At 44.1% G+C, this 17,757-nt stretch overlaps 2 protein-coding genes across 3 annotated transcripts; both read left to right on the top strand.

Annotated features, from left to right (window-relative positions):
• The first annotated feature begins 1,480 nt into the window (after positions 1–1,480).
• Positions 1,481–9,420, top strand: DDX5 (DEAD-box helicase 5). Of its 2 annotated transcripts, none has more exons than XM_074160161.1 (13): positions 1,481–1,651; positions 3,137–3,302; positions 3,452–3,548; positions 3,636–3,769; positions 3,892–3,957; positions 4,417–4,558; positions 4,637–4,797; positions 4,977–5,149; positions 5,351–5,461; positions 5,696–5,757; positions 5,837–5,896; positions 7,147–7,371; positions 7,968–9,420. In XM_074160161.1, the coding sequence occupies exons 1-13, from the start codon at positions 1,620–1,622 to the stop codon at positions 8,351–8,353; spliced, it is 1,815 nt and encodes a 604-aa protein (XP_074016262.1). In that variant the 5' UTR covers positions 1,481–1,619; the 3' UTR covers positions 8,354–9,420. The 2 variants fall into 2 exon arrangements, with proteins under 2 accessions (XP_074016262.1, XP_074016263.1); XM_074160162.1 differs by having other exon boundaries at positions 1,520–1,627; positions 7,968–9,176.
• A 1,686-nt stretch (positions 9,421–11,106) lies between these two features.
• On the top strand, positions 11,107–17,272 carry POLG2 (DNA polymerase gamma 2, accessory subunit). The gene is given in 9 exon segments (XM_074160143.1): positions 11,107–11,322; positions 11,324–11,879; positions 12,310–12,436; positions 12,585–12,690; positions 13,074–13,247; positions 14,091–14,231; positions 15,079–15,159; positions 15,769–15,869; positions 16,791–17,272. Coding segments are annotated over 9 exon segments (1,668 nt in total). The 3' UTR covers positions 16,957–17,272.
• Positions 17,273–17,757: the final 485 nt, after the last annotated feature.

The following is a 17,757-nucleotide window of genomic DNA, read 5'->3' as shown; positions in this document are numbered from 1 at the left end:
GAAAAATCTGCTCCATTCTTGGCAACCATCAAAAAAAAAAAAGGGGGGGGGGGGGGAAATCACTAGGAAATAATCCACAACAGATCAAAACCATCTTGATGCTTTCACTATGTAAATCTGTATGGGGCTCAGGTCTTGAATACTGTGTGCGTCTCTTGCCAATAAAGAGAAAATGGCAAGGCTAATCAGAAGCGTGGAATTGTTTTTAAAGGAAAAAGAATTAGATAGAATGAAGCTTTGGTCTACAAAGGAGGTGACTTAGAAGAGGTTAACGTCCACAAAGGGTATACATAAATAGAAAATTTCAAAGAAATCATTTTGTTTCATGCCCCTTTTTCTTATCAGACAATATGTTGAAAATGAAAGGAAATGTTTTTCAGGTAGTGAACAATTAAACTGTGAAACATACTGTCATGGTATCTTAGAAGCTAATAGCATAAACAGAACAAAAAATGGGAAGAAATGGCCATCGACTACAGTTGGGCTATTTTTGTCTCAGAAAAGCCTGAAAGCATGGATTGCGAGACAGTGGGAGGATGTAAACAGAGAGTGTTGTTACCACACTTCTTCCTTATGTTGCTTTCATTCGCAATGGCCACTGCGTGAAGCAGGTGGTGTGGCAGTATGGCTGCTTGCATTTACGCTTCAAGCTTCACCTTTCCTGTGTGTGCCTGAAGCCTCAGGTAGCGAAATATGTTTTTTCCTAAGCTGGCAAAGCAAGGCAGATAGGCAACGCGGTACCCACTTCAGGTATTTTATGTTTATTCCGCGTGCTTTCTGAACAGCTCTGTCCTTCAGTACACTTCTTGTGACCTTTGAACTGTTTTACTAGCCATGTTGCGGAATTTGAAAAGATAAAAGTAGTCTGTTTCTCATCACATGTATTTACTACTAGTTATAAAAGCACCCAGAGAATGAGTAACTGTTTAAAAGCACTGCTCAAAGTAGCATTTAATTATCTATCTGCTATGGTTATATGTGTCCAACCTGTGACCATTTGCACATTTTAACTCCTTTAGTCTCTCAAAACTCCCAGGTGGGCGTGTGCCATCTGGCATTCCTTCAATTTAACTGGTATTAGTTAAAACGTGGCAAGTCCACTTGAGGTTTATCTGCCGGAGCACTTGCACGAGGCTTCCCACGGACGGTTCACGGGAGAGGCCTCGGCTGCGGTCGAGCTGGAGCCACCAGGCCGCGGCCCACCACCTGCCCGCGCATGCGTGGCCGCTCGCGCCCCTCCTTGCGTGAGCGGCAGGCGCGCGGGCCTCTGAGGGCGGGGCGCTGCAGCTGGTGACGTCACAGAGGCCACGCCCCAACGAGGGGGGGAACTTCCGCCCGCGAGCGCAGAAGCCGGTCAGTCGGCCGAGTGGCGGCCCCGCCCACGTGGGAGGGGGCGGGGATTCCGGCAAGCTCGGGCCGCTTACATAAGAGAAGGGGTGCGGTCTGCGTCTGCGTCAGCGGCCGGTTCCCGGCAGCCCCTGCGGCGTCCCTTATATAACCGGCATCCGGGCGGTGGGGTGCTCTACATTCAGTGGTCTCACCAACGGAGTGGGAGCCGCCCAACCTTTCACCACCCACTTTAAGTGACCGGGATCGTCTCGCCCGCCGCCACCATCACCATGCCCGGGTATTCCAGCGACAGGGATAGAGGGTGAGTCCGGGGGCCCGGCCGGCGCTAGCCGCCGCCAGCGTCCGGACTCTGTAGACCGACTGTGGGGTTGTTTCTTCAGCCGCTTAAAATGGCGGCGAGTCGCGACGGTTGGGCCCTGGAGCCTTTCTCCTCAGCGCTTGCCGCCTCAAGGACTCCGGAGCTTGGCGAGGGGAGGCCGGGGGAGGGGAGCTGGCGTTAGGAGCACTTGGCGGGGGCGGCCATTGTGCGTGGGCGGCAGCACAATCGGCGATGGAGCTAGATCCGTCCGCCTAAGCGCAGCCCCCGCGGGTGTGTGGTCGCTTACGAGGGGTGCGGGCGGGTTGTGGTTTTTTTTTTTTGGGGGGGGGGGAGGGACAGGGAGGGACTCGCTCCCCACCCTACCCGAGAATGGATGGCCTAAGCAGAGCTAGCTTCTCCCCCTTTCCCCCCGTTAGTGGGGGTGGGCTGGGGAGCGGCGGGCTGGTGGAGGTTTGTGGGTCAGTGGGTTGGCCGGGCGCTTCGTCGATAGCGAAGCCTTGGGGAGCTCTTGGCAGGGCGGTTCCCTCTTCCTCCTTCCCCCTCGCAAGGGACGGTGGCTCTGGCTGTTGCTGGCAGAAGCCGGCCGGCTCCCGCTTTGTGTTGTGTAAGCGGATGTTAATGGCCGGCCCCGCCATGCGGTGACTGAGGGGAAATCAAAATGCCGGCTGCTGCCTTTGTTCCTCCTCCTCCCCCCGCCCAGCTCAGACTCTAAAATGGCAGCGGCTGGAAAATGTGGCGTAGACAGAAATGAGAGACAAAGGAAACAGCGCTGGCAGGAAGCAGCGGCCGCGCAGCCAGGTCCCCTCTGGGAGCGCTGTGTTGTGCTGGGAAGGATCGTTCCAGCGCCCGCCCGCACGAGATTGGGGAGCAATCGGGGCGCGGGAGGGAGCCTCGCGCTCGGATCCAGTTTAGAGGCGCTTAGTGTGCGGCTGAGCGCCTCAGGGCTGCGGGGACAGGCGTTCGCGATGAGCCTCTTCTAAAGGACCTCGCCTAAAACGCTAACATAAAATGCGTGGCTTCATAAAACATCGTTATTGAGAGAAAGTCTTATCTTTTAGCATACAAGAAAACCGTTTATGGGGAAGTTATCCCAAGGTTTTGTAACTACTCCTGCCCATGTTCTGCAGGCTGACATGCAATGGGAGTGTCACTTGGGTGGGAAACCATTTTGATCATGGGGCAATACGAAGGTGTTAATGCCCTTACTTTGCGTGTAGTTGCAACTTGCTATAGGCCTTTCAATTTCATTTTATGGAAACTGCAAAGATATGTTTCCTTAGCTTCTGAATACGAGTTGCAGATTGTGGCATCTGTAACTTAAGTATGTATTTTGAAGTTTCAGTATCCTGTAGGTGGGGTATATAAATCTGAATTGTAAGGTTACAGGGTGGATTGCAAAGGTGGTAATTAAGTTGTATAAGAGAACTAAAATGTTTCTCTTGGATTCTATATTACGATCTTCTCCAGGTTTGGAGCCCCCCGTTTTGGAGGAAGTAGAGGTGGACCTCTCTCTGGGAAGAAATTTGGAAACCCTGGGGAAAAACTTACAAAAAAGAAATGGAATTTAGATGAGCTGCCCAAATTTGAGAAGAACTTCTATCAAGAACATCCTGATGTAGTTAGACGTACTGTGGTATGTACCCTGCCCAGCTCATGCAAAAGTAAACAAAGAAGTGCAAACATGCTGAGGGTCATGGGGCCCAACAAGCATGGATGGGGTAAATTAAAAGGTAACTTCGGTATCAAAGCTTATTTCCAATAACGGGTTTTCTGATCTTGCAGCAAGAAGTGGAACAGTACAGAGCAAGCAAAGAAGTCACAGTTAGGGGTCATAACTGTCCAAAACCGATTATAAACTTCTATGAAGCTAACTTTCCTGGTAAGTGAAGACTAGTGTACTGGTCATTCTTCCAGGCTTGATTAAGACAAAGTGCAAGTTAATAAATTTCAATTTTTTTTCCTCAAGCAAATGTTATGGAAGTAATTCAGAGGCAGAACTTCACTGAGCCAACTGCTATTCAAGCACAAGGTTGGCCTGTTGCATTGAGTGGATTGGATATGGTTGGTGTGGCACAGACTGGATCAGGGAAAACACTGTCTGTAAGTTTTGATTATAGCCTGGAATACTGCTGGATTTCAGAAGTGAAAGTACGGCCTGACTTAGTGCAGGCTGAATGCTTCTGGGAAGAGATGGTAATGAGACTTTTCTTTATTCCAAACAGTACTTGTTGCCAGCTATTGTGCATATAAATCATCAGCCATTCCTGGAGCGAGGAGATGGACCTATTGTGAGTATCCCTAAATGAAAAGAGATCTTAAATTCCAGAGAATGTGATTATTTTTTTTTTTTACAGTCCAATTCTCCATGCTCATAAGAGTGCATAGCTGCATTGTGTTTCTCTGTATGACTAAAGTGGTTCCATGTTCTGGTAGTTTCCCAAGAACATTCTGTAGGCTCTGATTGGATTTTCCTTAAAATTGTGCAGAACAGGACTGGATGTCCCATTTTGGAAATTGCTATCTCCTGGAAGCTAGTGACTTTCGGGTATCATAGCACACAGCATAGGTCAGTGTTTGGTGGTAACTGAGAAACTAGGTAATTTAGTTTGCTGGTTTGGGCTGCTTAAATCCACTTCAGTCATTCTGGCACTGAAGTAATTAGTATGGTGACCTTTCTATTTAAAACTAGTGTCAGAATAGAAGCTTCAAATAAGTATTGAAGTAAAAGCTGAGCATCTTGTTCCTAGTGTCTTGTGTTGGCACCAACTCGTGAACTGGCTCAACAAGTGCAGCAGGTCGCTGCTGAATATAGCAGGGCATGCCGTTTGAAGTCTACGTGTATTTATGGAGGTGCTCCGAAGGGACCACAAATTCGTGACTTGGAGAGAGGTACGGATAAGCCTTGATGCACCTCTGTGTGATGCAATGGGAAAACTACTTCAGCCGACTTTACTGCTTGGTTTTTAGGTGTGGAAATCTGCATTGCTACACCTGGGAGACTTATAGACTTCTTAGAAGCCGGAAAGACCAATCTCAGGAGGTGTACTTACCTTGTCCTTGATGAAGCTGACAGGATGCTTGACATGGGTTTTGAACCTCAGATCAGAAAAATTGTGGATCAGATAAGAGTGAGTATAACTGGTTGAGGCATTTATCACTATTACAGAAACAAATGCCACTATGCTTATTAAGCAAGGGCAGTGCAATAAACTCTTTCAGACTTGTCTGGGTAGTGGTTTTTTTTTTTTTTTGTAGGGCATTTGACTATATATTGATTTTTTTATACTGATCTAGTCTACTTCTCCAGCCTGACAGGCAAACTCTGATGTGGAGTGCTACATGGCCAAAGGAAGTAAGGCAGCTGGCTGAAGACTTTTTGAAAGAATATGTACACATCAACATTGGTGCTTTAGAACTAAGTGCAAACCACAACATTCTTCAGATTGTGGATGTGTGTCATGATGTAGAGAAAGATGACAAGTAAGTCAGTGGGGGCAAAGCATTTTTTTTTTTTTAATGATTTTGTTTGGCTGATGAACTGTGAAATGAATTTGTCTTGATGGAATTTTGCCACCAGTCCGAGACCAATAAAAAAGTTAAGTTTTAACAGCCTGATTTACTCTTTTTAAACTTGCACAGTACAAATCAGTCCTAGCTCTAATCATAATCTCTTCATAATAGGCTTATTCGTTTGATGGAAGAAATAATGAGTGAGAAGGAAAATAAAACAATTGTTTTTGTGGAAACCAAAAGACGGTGTGATGATCTTACCAGGAAAATGAGGAGAGATGGGTGAGTCCAATAGCTTGAACGTCAGGGAGCCACCTCAATAGTCTGAGATTACTTTTGACTCTTCATGAGTGACCACTTAACTATGGTGCCAAACTGTCAAATACAGCAACACCAGGTGGTGGTTAAAATGTTAAAATTAACTCTAAGCTATTTGCACGTTGCGAGTAGCCTTGTCTTTGATTAATGAAACTACTCAAGGAATGTTCTAAGCCCAATCAAGTTCTGTATTTTCAGGTGGCCAGCAATGGGTATTCATGGTGATAAAAGTCAGCAGGAGAGAGACTGGGTTCTAAATGGTGAGTATTTCGGCAATTTCTGCAAGTCGTATGATCGGTGTTACTTAATGAAGAGACTGATGAGTTGCTTGTGTTACAGAATTCAAACATGGAAAAGCACCAATCCTGATTGCTACAGATGTTGCATCCAGAGGTCTAGGTTAGTACAACTCGTAATGGCAGTTGCCCAAAGCTTTTTAAAGAAAGTCTATTGCTTTCTTTAACCTCTGCATTTTTCTAAGTTTTCTTCACATAAAGGTGCAGTCTTTGTGGCAAGGCCTAGGCATGACAATCGGAGGACTCGAGGGGGATGGAGGACTAGTGGAAGTGATCGGCTGGCTGCTTCCAGTCAAATAGAGAGGTGAAAGCTGAGAGCATTGTGTGCCAGTAATCTTCAAAAGGCAAAGATCATCCTTTAAACTACTACCCCATAAACTGTTCTCTCATGAAATAAGCAGTTTCATTCACAGTTCACTTTGCCCTGGTATTTCTCTCCTCTCCATGCTTTGCATGATTTGCCATGGTGCAGTACTGTTAGTTTTGTGCATACTGTCTGCTGTGATCTGTGGGTCTTTGAATTTCAGTGAGTTTGCTGAAATGTCGAAGAAAATAATTACAAACTTCAATGTTCAATGAAAATTTTTTTCAACCATGAAATGGAGAGAGCAGCTTTAAAATGTACTAAGCCTTGTACAAATTGGTGAGTACTGGCACATGAAATCTGAGAAAAAGGCCACCTCTCACTTTAGCAAGTGGGGCAGGAAAGCAATGGCTTTTCAAATGCCTTTGAAAGTCGAAGTTCCTCCACCTATACATAGTCGTCATGTCGAGACCTGCCAGAGAGAGACACATTCTCAAGTGAACCCTGGCTTCTTGGAAGCGCTTGCCTAGACGAGACACAGTGCATAAAAACAACTTGGTGACTTTGGGGGGACAGGTATGTTTTTCTTGCAGCTGCGGTTCAAAGGTCTTGGCAAGACAAGCAGTGTGGCCCCTTTTTTTTGAGCTTCTAATGAGTGTGTATGTGAAGGACCTTGTATGTTTTTACTCTAAGGTCCTCAAATGAGCACATGAAGAGGCTGCTGTGAGCTTTAGTGGCCCTACTGCAAGAAGCATTCAGATGTCACTTGATGATTTGTAAAGGGGACTCTTGAGTTGGGAATGACAAGCAAATGCATACTCCTTTATGGTAAGGTTTTGGATCACAGGGTGGGTCATGAGACGGGAACAGACGGAGTGTGCATAACTTTCCCTTCCACAATACTCATGCAGAAATGGATAATTCTAACACTGTTCTTTGCAGCCATTATTTTCTTTAAAGTTCTATTGTCTAATGTTTATCTTCGATTTGGCTGTTGTGGTGTGCAAAACTTTGTACCTTGCTTTTTGCCACACTGCAACACTTTACAGATGTGGAAGATGTGAAATTTGTCATCAATTATGACTACCCTAACTCCTCAGAGGACTATATCCACCGAATTGGACGAACTGCCCGCAGTACCAAAACAGGCACAGCATACACATTCTTTACTCCTAACAATATTAAGCAAGTAAACGACCTCATCTCTGTGCTTCGGGAGGCTAATCAAGCCATCAACCCCAAATTGCTTCAGTTGATTGAAGACAGAGGTTCAGGTAAGTACTGATCTTGACCACAGTGCCTGGCTTTCCTCTGGGAACAAAATGGAAACTCAGATTCCACCTCCAACCTCTCTACAAAATGGATGTGGAAGGTGGTTTAGCTACCAGTTACGGTGAAAGGTATTTATGAACACCAATAACAAAAAACCAACACCTCTTCCCCCTGAATACTCCACATCCATGATGTGGTGCACCTATGGCCAAAGATGATGCATTTCTGAGTATTTGCTCTGAAATAAAACACTGCAGAGCTCAGTTTTGTGGCCTTTTCTCATATTGCTAGAAAAGATGGATGTAAGTGTCCTGTTGGCAAGGTGAAAGTGACTTTTTGCCTTGAGGCCACCGCTTATGTTACAGGGGAGAGTAATATGACTGTCCTCATTGGTTCGACAGCTCTATCTATTAAAATAGTCTTTATCTAACTAGAGGCCATTTAGCAACTGGAAAGCTTCTATAGTAGATTGGCCTTGCTGGGGCAGAAAGGAAAAGATTTTTCTCTTGTTGGCTGAACTCATTTGGAGACTTCTAAAATGCAGCCTTTGATATATATAGAGATACATATATAATTATGTCTTGTCTCTTTTTAATAGGTCGTTCCCGAGGCGATCGACGTGACAGATATTCTGCGGGCAAAAGGGGTGGATTTAGTAGTTTTAGAGAGAGGGAGAACTTTGAGAGAACCTATGGTGCACTAGGAAAGAGAGACTTTGGAGCAAAAACTCAAAATGGGGCTTACAGCGCCCAAAGTTTCAGTAATGGAACACCTTTTGGAAATGGCTTTGCAGCTGCAGGCATGCAGGCTGGCTTCAGGGCCGGTAACCCTGCTGCAGGAGCTTACCAGAATGGCTATGAGCAGCAGTATGGCAGTAATATTGCAAATATGCACAATGGCATGAACCAGCAGCAGTATGCATATCCTGCCACTGGTGCTGCTCCCATGATAGGTTACCCAATGCCGACAAGTTACTCTCAATAACTTAGTGTATTTAAATGTCTCAGTTTTTCATAATTGCTCTTTATATTGTGTGTTATCAAAACAGGATAGTTATTTAAGAAACGGGAAATGCAGAAATGACTGCAGTGCAGCAGTAATTATGGTGCACTTTTTCGCTATTTAAGTTGAATATTTCTCTACATTCCTGAAACAATTTTTAGTTTTTTGTACTAGAAAATGCAGACAGTGTTTTCAAAGTAAATGTACAGTGATTTGAAATACAGTAACAGAAGGCAGTGCATGGCCTTCCAATAAAGATATTTGAAGACCGAATTTTCTTTCAGATGGCAATTTTCTCAACATGTGCAAAACTTTACATTAATGGAATGTCAAATGTTTTTATATTAAATTCTAGAAAGGTTTCTCAACTGTGTCTGATTAAAAATTTAAGCTTATACAAAAAAAACCAGCCTTGCCTTGATTGGGCTAGATTGCTTAGCATGGCAGGCTCTGCTTCGATGGGGAAGAAAACTAAAGCTGGCTTCTACGTAACTGTTGGAAACAGTGCTCTTCCTTGTCTCACTAGAATAGGGGCAGTTTTTGGAAAAGATCCGCTGGAGTAATGGTATAGCTAAAAAAAAAAAGTCTTGCTGACCAAAACTCTGCAGTGGTGTTGCTAATGAGCCGCTACAAGCGTAGGAAGCTTTCGCAGCACCGTAACTGTTGCCTTCACATGAGCATATGTGCAGACCAGGCTTGAGTGTAATGTATCTACAGCTGTGAGGCCTTGTGAGTTAGCATGCGGGCATACTATGAGCTTCAGAGAAATGGGAAGATCTTAGTATTAAAACTTCAAATTATACTTAAACTGGTATTGAGCAGTGATTTCTTTATGGAAGTGGGGGGAGGGAAGTGGGCTGTTGATCTGTCAACATGCTTCATGGATATTTTTTTCAAGACATGCAAATGATTCATCTCAAAACACTGCTTATGCTGAGCAAAGCAAGAGCATTTCCTTGAGTAGGCACATAGCTGGAGTAATACTTGATCCTGGGGTTAAAGTATCTCACGCTTTCAAATACAGTCTATTAAAATTCCAGTTAATACTGACTTTCAGTACCTTCCTCATTTATCAGTAACGGTGATTAGTTTCAAGTTTAACTGTGCTTAACTAACAGCTTAATGTGTTCAAGGTTCTACCTAGGTTAGTTTGAACCCAAGTCAGACTACTTTTACAGACCTTTTTGCTAGTCTGTGCTTAGCTCTTTGTGATTGTTTTCCTCTGAGGCTCAGCTTGTGATGTTCTTAACTAACCTCTTAATTATGTATTTTTGCATTTTCTGTGCTATTCTATGAGTTGACAGTACTCTTGCAATCATTCACTGTTGCTATTAGAACTTCAGCTGAAGTCCTTTAACAGTACCACACTTAAGTCTTTCACTGCAGTTGCCAATGTGGAACTAATTTTTAATTAGCTTTGCAACGTTCCCCTTGCTCAGTGCTGAAGTCAAGGAAGTAGATAGTTACTTATCTTAGCCATTGACATGTAATATTTCAAAGTGTCCAGGTCAGTTGATTGAAACAAAAGGCATGGGTAGCATGTTTTTGTGTAAAAACTTGATACCAAAAAAGGTATGTGGAGAAAACTTGTAGCTTGTGTGTTAACATTGACAGACTGGGGCCTTTTTTAACAGTGATGCAAAGGTGGAAGATAGCACCAACCACATTTGTTAAAGTGAAACCCAGATAGGTGTTGGCAAGTAGTACTGGTTGAAAATGTGCTTTGGAGACTTAATCAGGAAATCATGCAGAGAGATCCACCTTAGGACAGAATTAGTACAGAATTTTCAAGGTTGCAGATTCTTGCTGGGCTTTGTGGCCAAGTTGGCTACTTCAAGAAGCTGAAGTAATAAACTAGACAGTTCTGTCTTGCTTCTAGAGAGGTGGGCATTGTAGGTTTTTTTGTTGTGTTTTTTTTTTTTTTTATCACTAAGGCACAACTTGAAAAACAGAAGCATGTCCTAAATTTTTTTTTTTTTTTGCCTTGTGGTGTTTCCAAATGACCATCATCTAGGGGAAGTGTTCCCCGAGGGCTACAGGGTCTTGCTCAGTGTAAGCTGGGCTCTCTTCACGTTTTCACAGAAAATGAAGAAAATAACTAAATAACTCTGATAATATCAGATACTCTGACAGAATTGAGCTCATGGCAAATCTACTTCAGGAATGTAACTGTACCTGGCAGTACCTTGACACCCAGGAACACCACCTCCTCCAGCTGACCCAGTGGCCGATTGACACCTTGTCTCCCCTTTGGTCTGTCCTTCGGGGTTGTGCAGTAAAGAACCAAGGCCGACATTCTGATGGATTGGGATTTGACATAAATTGAGTTTTTCATAACAGCAACTCGCGGAATGGTTCTTCTCTTGAGCTCCACCTTCTGGCACTGGTACAAACCCGTGATTAAGCACGTATGGAAATTTCCACTGCTTGGCTGACGCCTTGGGCCCCTGCCCGCCCTGCTGCGACACGTTACTTGGAACTCTGCTTTGTGCTGTTTCAGACCACTCAAAGCAACGTGTAGCTGCTCTGATGGGATCTGTGGGGGCTTTCCACATGAAATCCTTCTGTGCAGCGGTGATGTGTTCCCATGACGGAGAAGGGAAGGGTAGGGTCCTTACACACACACACCACCAGCCCACAGACTTGCCTCCGCGCCAGGGAGCTCGGGCCTGCCGTGTCCGGGGTGGGGAGGCGTACGCTATCGCCTCAGCCGGGGTCGAGCTGGAAGGCACGAAATGCCGGCGGCGGACGAGTCTCCGCCGGGCCCAGGGGAGCTGCCGCCTCCGAGAAGAAGGAAGCGCGGTAGGCGGAAAGGGCCCCGGCCCCGGAATGCCAGCCGGCATGCGCGGCCGCTGTGTCCCCGCTCGCTCCTGAGGGAACGTGGCGCACGCGCAGTGCGCGCTCCGTCCGTCTCTCGTCTCCTCCCCCTCACTCCCTCCGCCATGAGGGAGCGGGGACGCGTGGAAGATGGCGCTGGGCTGCCGCCAGGGGGGCCGGTGGTGCGGCCGCGCTGCCTGGGGGCGGCCTGTGCTGCTGCGGCGGCCGCCCGCTGCTCGGGTGGCGGAGGGGGTGGAGGCAGGGTCCCCGTCGCGGCCCTACGCGGTGGCAGCGGCGGGCGGCGGTGAGCAGGCGGCTGGTGAAGAGCTGCTGGAGGTGTGCTGGCGGCGGCACTTCCTGCGGGGCGGCGCGGAACCGCGGTCGGCGCTGGCATGGCGAGACTACCTCAGCGGCTGCCACCCGGGCTTCGGGCCGCTGGGCGCCGCGCTGCGGGGCAACCTGGCGGCCCAGTGGTGGGACTCGGCGCTGGCGCTACGGGAGCAGGTGTTGGCGGTGGATGCCCCGGTTCACGGCCTGCCCGCCGCCGGCGCTCCGCCGGCCGCGCAGGGGCTCCAGCTGCTGCACTCAGAGACGCTGCGCGAAGCCGTCCGGAGCGGGGGCTGTAGGCAGGAGCCTTTTCTGGAAGAAGTGCTGGGGAGCGCCGCGGTGCTTCGTGAGAGCCTGCTCCCCGGTACGACCCTCGGCCGAGCCCCATCGCCTCGGGGTGAGGCGGGTCTCCTGAGAACTCTGGGCGTCCGCTCGCGTTTTTGTTGCTGGGAGCGAAGCAGCTGCGTTTAAGGGAATTTTCCAGTTGGCGTTAGAGCGCTGGGTGCTCTGCGTGCTGAGAGCTCGTGTCCTCTTCAAGGACCTGAGCAGCTCATGCCGAAATGCGCATCGGATGTTTTCCCGCGTAATTAGGGGAAAGGCGTGTTAAAATTGCAGTTGCCGAAGTACCTGGAGGAATTGGGCTACAGACTGTTTAGCTAATGTTTGAAAAACAGTAACGCTAGTGGGACTGCGCATATAAACATATGTATCGTATGTGCTACGTTCACTCTCAGTAAATTAAATTTTTTTTTTTTTTTCTGTGGCTACTAGAATTAGCGTTTGTCTTTTGACAGGTGCTTTGGCACAATATGTTAGCTGCTTAGAACTGGTGAACAAAAGACTGCCTTGTGGCCTTGCTCAAGTTGGAGTATGCTTTCACTCTATTCCAGAAACCGAACAGCACAACAGAACACCTATAAGGTAGAGTAATAGAGGGGTTAATCCCTTTCCATACTTAAACCAACTGTTTGCGCTTGTTTCACTTTTGAATTATTTTTGAATATTCCCTCTTGCTTTTTTCCTGTTATTTTTTAAGGAGTTAACTTGCTGACCTTGCTATTGTTTAAAGAATAGGCGAAAGGACCACGTCTTTGCTTGCATGGTTTAGCTCTCCCAGAACTGCAGGACAGTGGCTCGATTACTGGTTACGCCAGAGGCTCCAATGGTGGAGGAAGGTAACGACCCATGGGAAATGTTTGCTGCTCCTTTATATCTCAAAGACGGGGGGGAATAGACATCTTGATCACTTTTATGGTGTTATATTGCTAGCCAATTCTTGTAACTGAAATACATGTATTTCTTGTAAGAAACAGAAAAGCTACAGAAGTTCGTGAAAGAGCTGTTAAGTAGTTTATAACGTGTCTTGCAGAAAGGCAAATGGTTTGTGTTTGTAAGCGATCTGAGACCAAAATGCTGTAAAACAACGAAGAGATTTGGGCCGTAATTTATAAATATATTTTGCTGAAAATTACAGACTTTAGCTTACATTACAGACTTGTTTTTTGTAGTTAATACAGCACGCGCAGTAGTGATCACCTCTTATATCTTTAATTTTCAGTTTGCAGTAGGCCCATCTAACTTCAGCAGCAGCGACTTTCAGGATGAAGAAGGAAGAAGAGGATTTAATTTACATTACAGCTTTCCTTGGGGGACAGAAACAATAGAAACATTGAAGAACCTTGGTGATACTGAGCTGTTACAGATGTATCCAGGGGATAGTTCAAAATTACTTGTAAGCTTTACTATAGTAAAGAGTTTTTTTATAAAGATTACATGTGAGAGAAATGGTTTCTTTGCTGTTCCAGTTGCTTAGCATGTGACTGTCTTTGTTCTTTTGTTATAAGAAGAGTACAGTTGATACTCTACAGCCAGACCTTCATTTTCAAAAGTAGATATAGTAATATTTTGGGGTGGGTTGGTTTGTTGGGTTTTTTTTGCAAAGAGTTAATTCTTCGAAGTTAGAAATGAGCTATTGTGACAAGACAGCTGTTGTCGGTTGTGTATCCTTTACCTGAATCCATGAGTAGATGTCAAGACAAACTCGGTCTGTGTTCTGCAGTGTTAAGTTTGCATCAAAAAGAACCTGTAAATGTTTTTTTCTTTCTGTAGCTTGTCCAATTCCGTATATGTAGAAGTGTATGTGGATCAATGGATGATAAACATTGCAAATGGCATTCTAGAAGTAATGTAACCTACACAACTGTGGGTTGCGTAGTGGTTTCTCAGAATGTGGGGGCAGATCCTTGTGGTCACTGGGAAGTAATCAACAAACCTCCAAGAGAAAATGCAAGAGTTTTGAGTGTATTCGCCATATATTTGATTTTATGGTCAGAGAGGCAGGCCCAGAAAATAATCCCATCCTGCTCTGATCGGCTTTCCCCAGTATTACAATCTTATCTAGTTCCTGTTACACTTTTAAGACTGTTGGTAACTTTTAAAAATATATGTCTGATTGTATTTTAAATGTAATGAGGGTGCTTGAGCTCAATGTCTCATTATACACTTAAAGTAAACAAAAGGCCCTTTGAGACAGTAGTTGAGGTATCTCTTTGTGGTTGTTTTTTTTCTTCTTCAGGGCCGAGATGGAAGGAAGAATGTTGTTCCTCATGTTCTGTCTGTGAGTGGAAATCTGGACCGAGGAGCATTAGCGTACCTCTTTGATTCTCTACAGCTAGCTGAGAATCCATTAACTAAAAAGAAAAATTCACAGAGAAAGGTAACTTTCTGTAGAAAGTGTAAGGAAGAATAGATGATGGAAGGCAAGGGCAGGTCTGAGTACAAACCCCACAGGTAATGAGGTAAATTCAAGCATGGAAATATCTCCCTTTTCCACATCTCTATTCTCCGTTCCCTTCCCCAAGACCTGCAGACAGAACGCTTTTCGCTGGTAGCAATAGGCTGGCCCCATGGCACTGCCACTGCGGTCTTTTTCACCCACATAAGCAATTTTTCTCTCATTCTGAGGTCGCCTTTTCTGGTTTACCTCCTCTCTGATGAGAAGGTAGGCTCTTGCCGTGCAAGCGATGAAGGACTTAAGAGAAGTTGGAATGTAGCTGCTGTTTGTGAGGAGTTTGTTTCTTCCAGCAGCATTTGAAGGTTGCTGAGAAGAGTAGAAAAAGTGGGTCACAGGTGGTAGTGGGGCATTTCCCAAGGACCATCATTATTCCACTTTTTCCCTGATTTTCTGGAGTTAGTGCTAACTTTGAGACAGCACTTGTTAATCAAACAGCCGTTTGGTCTTTAAGAACAGGCAGTAGATTGGTAACTGCAGGGCTGTCTCTGATCACTCTGGCTCCATTGAAGATGATGGATCTTTGCTAACGGAACTTCAGCTCATTTCTGGGGCTCAGCCAAAATGGACTAATTTCTGGCACGCTAACCTAGCTGGCACGTGTGCTAGTTATACAAAATACAGCTTGCTTCTAATTCAGGATTTGGTGCTATGAGAGATTTTTTTGTGTATTTAGAACCTTATTTTCAGTGAAAAAAAAAATTCCTAGTTCTGTTTTAGAATTTCACAATAAATACATTTAGTAATCTGTTGCTTTTTGTACAATTATTAGGTACTGAAGCTTCATCCTTGTTTAGCACCCCTTAAAGTGGCCTTGGATGTAGGAAAAGGTCCAACAACAGAGCTGAGACAGGTACGTTGCAAGAAAGTTTTTGAATTTTGAGGACTGACTTTCCATGTAACCTTCTGTTATAATTCAGACACTGTTTGTGTTGGGGAAAATCGTGCTGCTGCTTTGATTCTCAGAGATTCATGGTTGTACAGATTTCACTGTGATTCTGCTGTGCAGCTTGTGAGTCGCAGCCGAAGGAGTACACTGCAGACAGTAGGTAGTAAGTAGGTACCGTCCTTGTGTTAGCACCTTGCATTTACTACTGTTAATAGAGCTGATATTTGTTCCATGCAAAATTAAGGAAAATAAATTTAAAAATTCCTCTCTTAATCTTTCAGGATTATTTTAAGACATGGGTCGCATCCTCATAAGGATTTTTTAAAAGTTTTTATTTAAGTCAGTCATTAAGTCAGTCCTCACAGAAGGGAGGAAAATTGCACTGGCATGTTTTTAAATAGAAATGGAGATTTGATTGCCAGGCTGCTTTCTACTTTGAGATCCTTTTAGCCAGAAAATTAACACCACCTAGGAATGCTAATATCACACATGCTAGAGTTTTAATGGTTTCTTTGTAAAGGATTTCAATCCCTGGAAGTCTGTTTTTTAACTTTTGTTTTTAAATAAACGCAGGTTTGTCAAGGATTGTTCAATGAACTGACAGAAAACAGAATTTCTGTATGGCCGGGTTATCTCGAAACCATGCAGGTATCTCTGGAACAGCTTTATACAAAGTAAGGAGAAGCAGTCTTTTGTAAATTAAACTATGAAGGTGAAGGATGACTTTCTGTGGACTGGCAAAAATATGCCTGTTTTCAGTAAGAAGTCATCGAGTGCAGTAACCGCATGACTGAAGGCATGTATCCCAAACTATAAACTTGGATTCAGTTAGTTTTATTACAAAGAGCAATATCAGATAGTTAATTTTTTAAATTAAGTATAAGCCTTTCACATGTTATTGTTGTTTCTCTGGAACTATGAAGTACCTTTCAGAGACTCTCCTATTGAAAATAAATTTCTCAAGATGATTCATAAGCTTGCAGAACTGTTTCCCGCCCTCACCCCCCATTCTCGTGTCAGGGCTGGTTCTGTGTTTCGTTCTTAAGTACTATTTCAAATAGCACACTGTGTCTAGTCTTGAACTTAAAAGTTCTTCCAAGTCTGGAACCATTACCATTAGTGTACATGATGGAATTACTTATGCGGATAAAAACTGCTGTTCCATTTGAGGGCTTCATATATGATTTGTTGATCAGGACTGAATTTTGAGCGTATCACTGCTCGTGTCAGCGGATCTTGAGCATATTGCTGAGTATTTTTTTTCCCCCGAGAGAAAAATAAATGCAACAGTTTGTTCACGTGCAGTAGTCTTCAAAGTAAGTCTGACTATTAAATAACAGAAAAAAGATATATTCTGCTTCTACAAAAATACTCTTGTAATATGGCACTAGATAACATTTTTATGTGCTAAAGTAACTGATTTAAAGATACGTAATCAGGAAAGCAATGAATAGTAACAAGAAAACTGGTGTCTTCGCATTGAACTTAGTGCAGCATAGCGGAATAAATATTTACAGCTTATGGTCATTTGTATTTAACTTATCTGATTTTTTTGTACACCAAAAGCCGTAACAGGCATGCTCTTTTCTTTGGAGGTACGATGAGATGAGTGTTCTCTTCACGATCTTGATAACTGATGCCACCCTAGAGAATGGAGTGGTCCAGCTGAGAAGCAGAGACACCACCATGAAGGAAATGATGCACATTTCTAGGCTGAAGGACTTTTTAACTAAATATGTAACAGCAGCCAAAAATGTGTAAACTTAAATTCATTGAATAAAAGGAATTTCTTAAACATCTGTGCCCGAACTGACTTCTACGGTGGGTGGTGCATCTCTTTTCTGTCAAATCTAAACCATTTACATCTTCCAGGTTACCTTGCAAAGAGAGAAGAGACAACTTGTCCCTCGTTAACAGGGCTAATCCTATTCTCTTTCATGTCTTCAGTTTTACTCTTAGTAAAATTGCTCCATCCTAACCTAAAAACTCATCTTCCATATGTGTATTGCTGACACTATTATGGTCTCTGCTGGAAAAAGGTATTTTATATTAAAGACTTTCAAATCTTAAATATTTTAATAGCATCGGTAAGTATCTTTCTACTGTCTGTTTGTAGGAATGTATTTTAATCACATGGCCTCAGTTCTTCAACATTTAAGCTATTTCATTGTGGACTTGATAAACGTAAGAATCAGAAATACATTAGCAAGAGTAACAGAGAAAAAATAGGAAATAAATTGTAAGCATTTTTAACAAGAATTTTTCTGGACAAAAAATATCTGTACATAGAAGACGGTGGAAAAGGACTAATATATGATCATATTTATCCTATACTGGAGTGTTGTAGTCAAAATCAGATACCAGAGTTTGCATAGGTGCAAAATTGAGTGATTCTGATCTCCTGTAGATTTACCGTGCTGTAGAGCTTGTTAAGTCACTGTATGAAATTGCTTTAAAGTGTATGCAACAAGGCATGCGGCCAGTGATAGTCATCAATGTCATGAAACACAGAAACTTGCCTTAAAAATTTCTTCTGTTAATGCGGTGCTTATTCAACTATAA

This window comes from Numenius arquata, chromosome 17, assembly GCF_964106895.1.
Source record: "Numenius arquata chromosome 17, bNumArq3.hap1.1, whole genome shotgun sequence".
In the NCBI taxonomy this organism is placed as follows: Eukaryota; Metazoa; Chordata; class Aves; order Charadriiformes; family Scolopacidae; genus Numenius; species Numenius arquata.
Note: the sequence above shows the minus strand (reverse complement) of the source record. Positions and strands in the feature narration are given on the sequence as shown.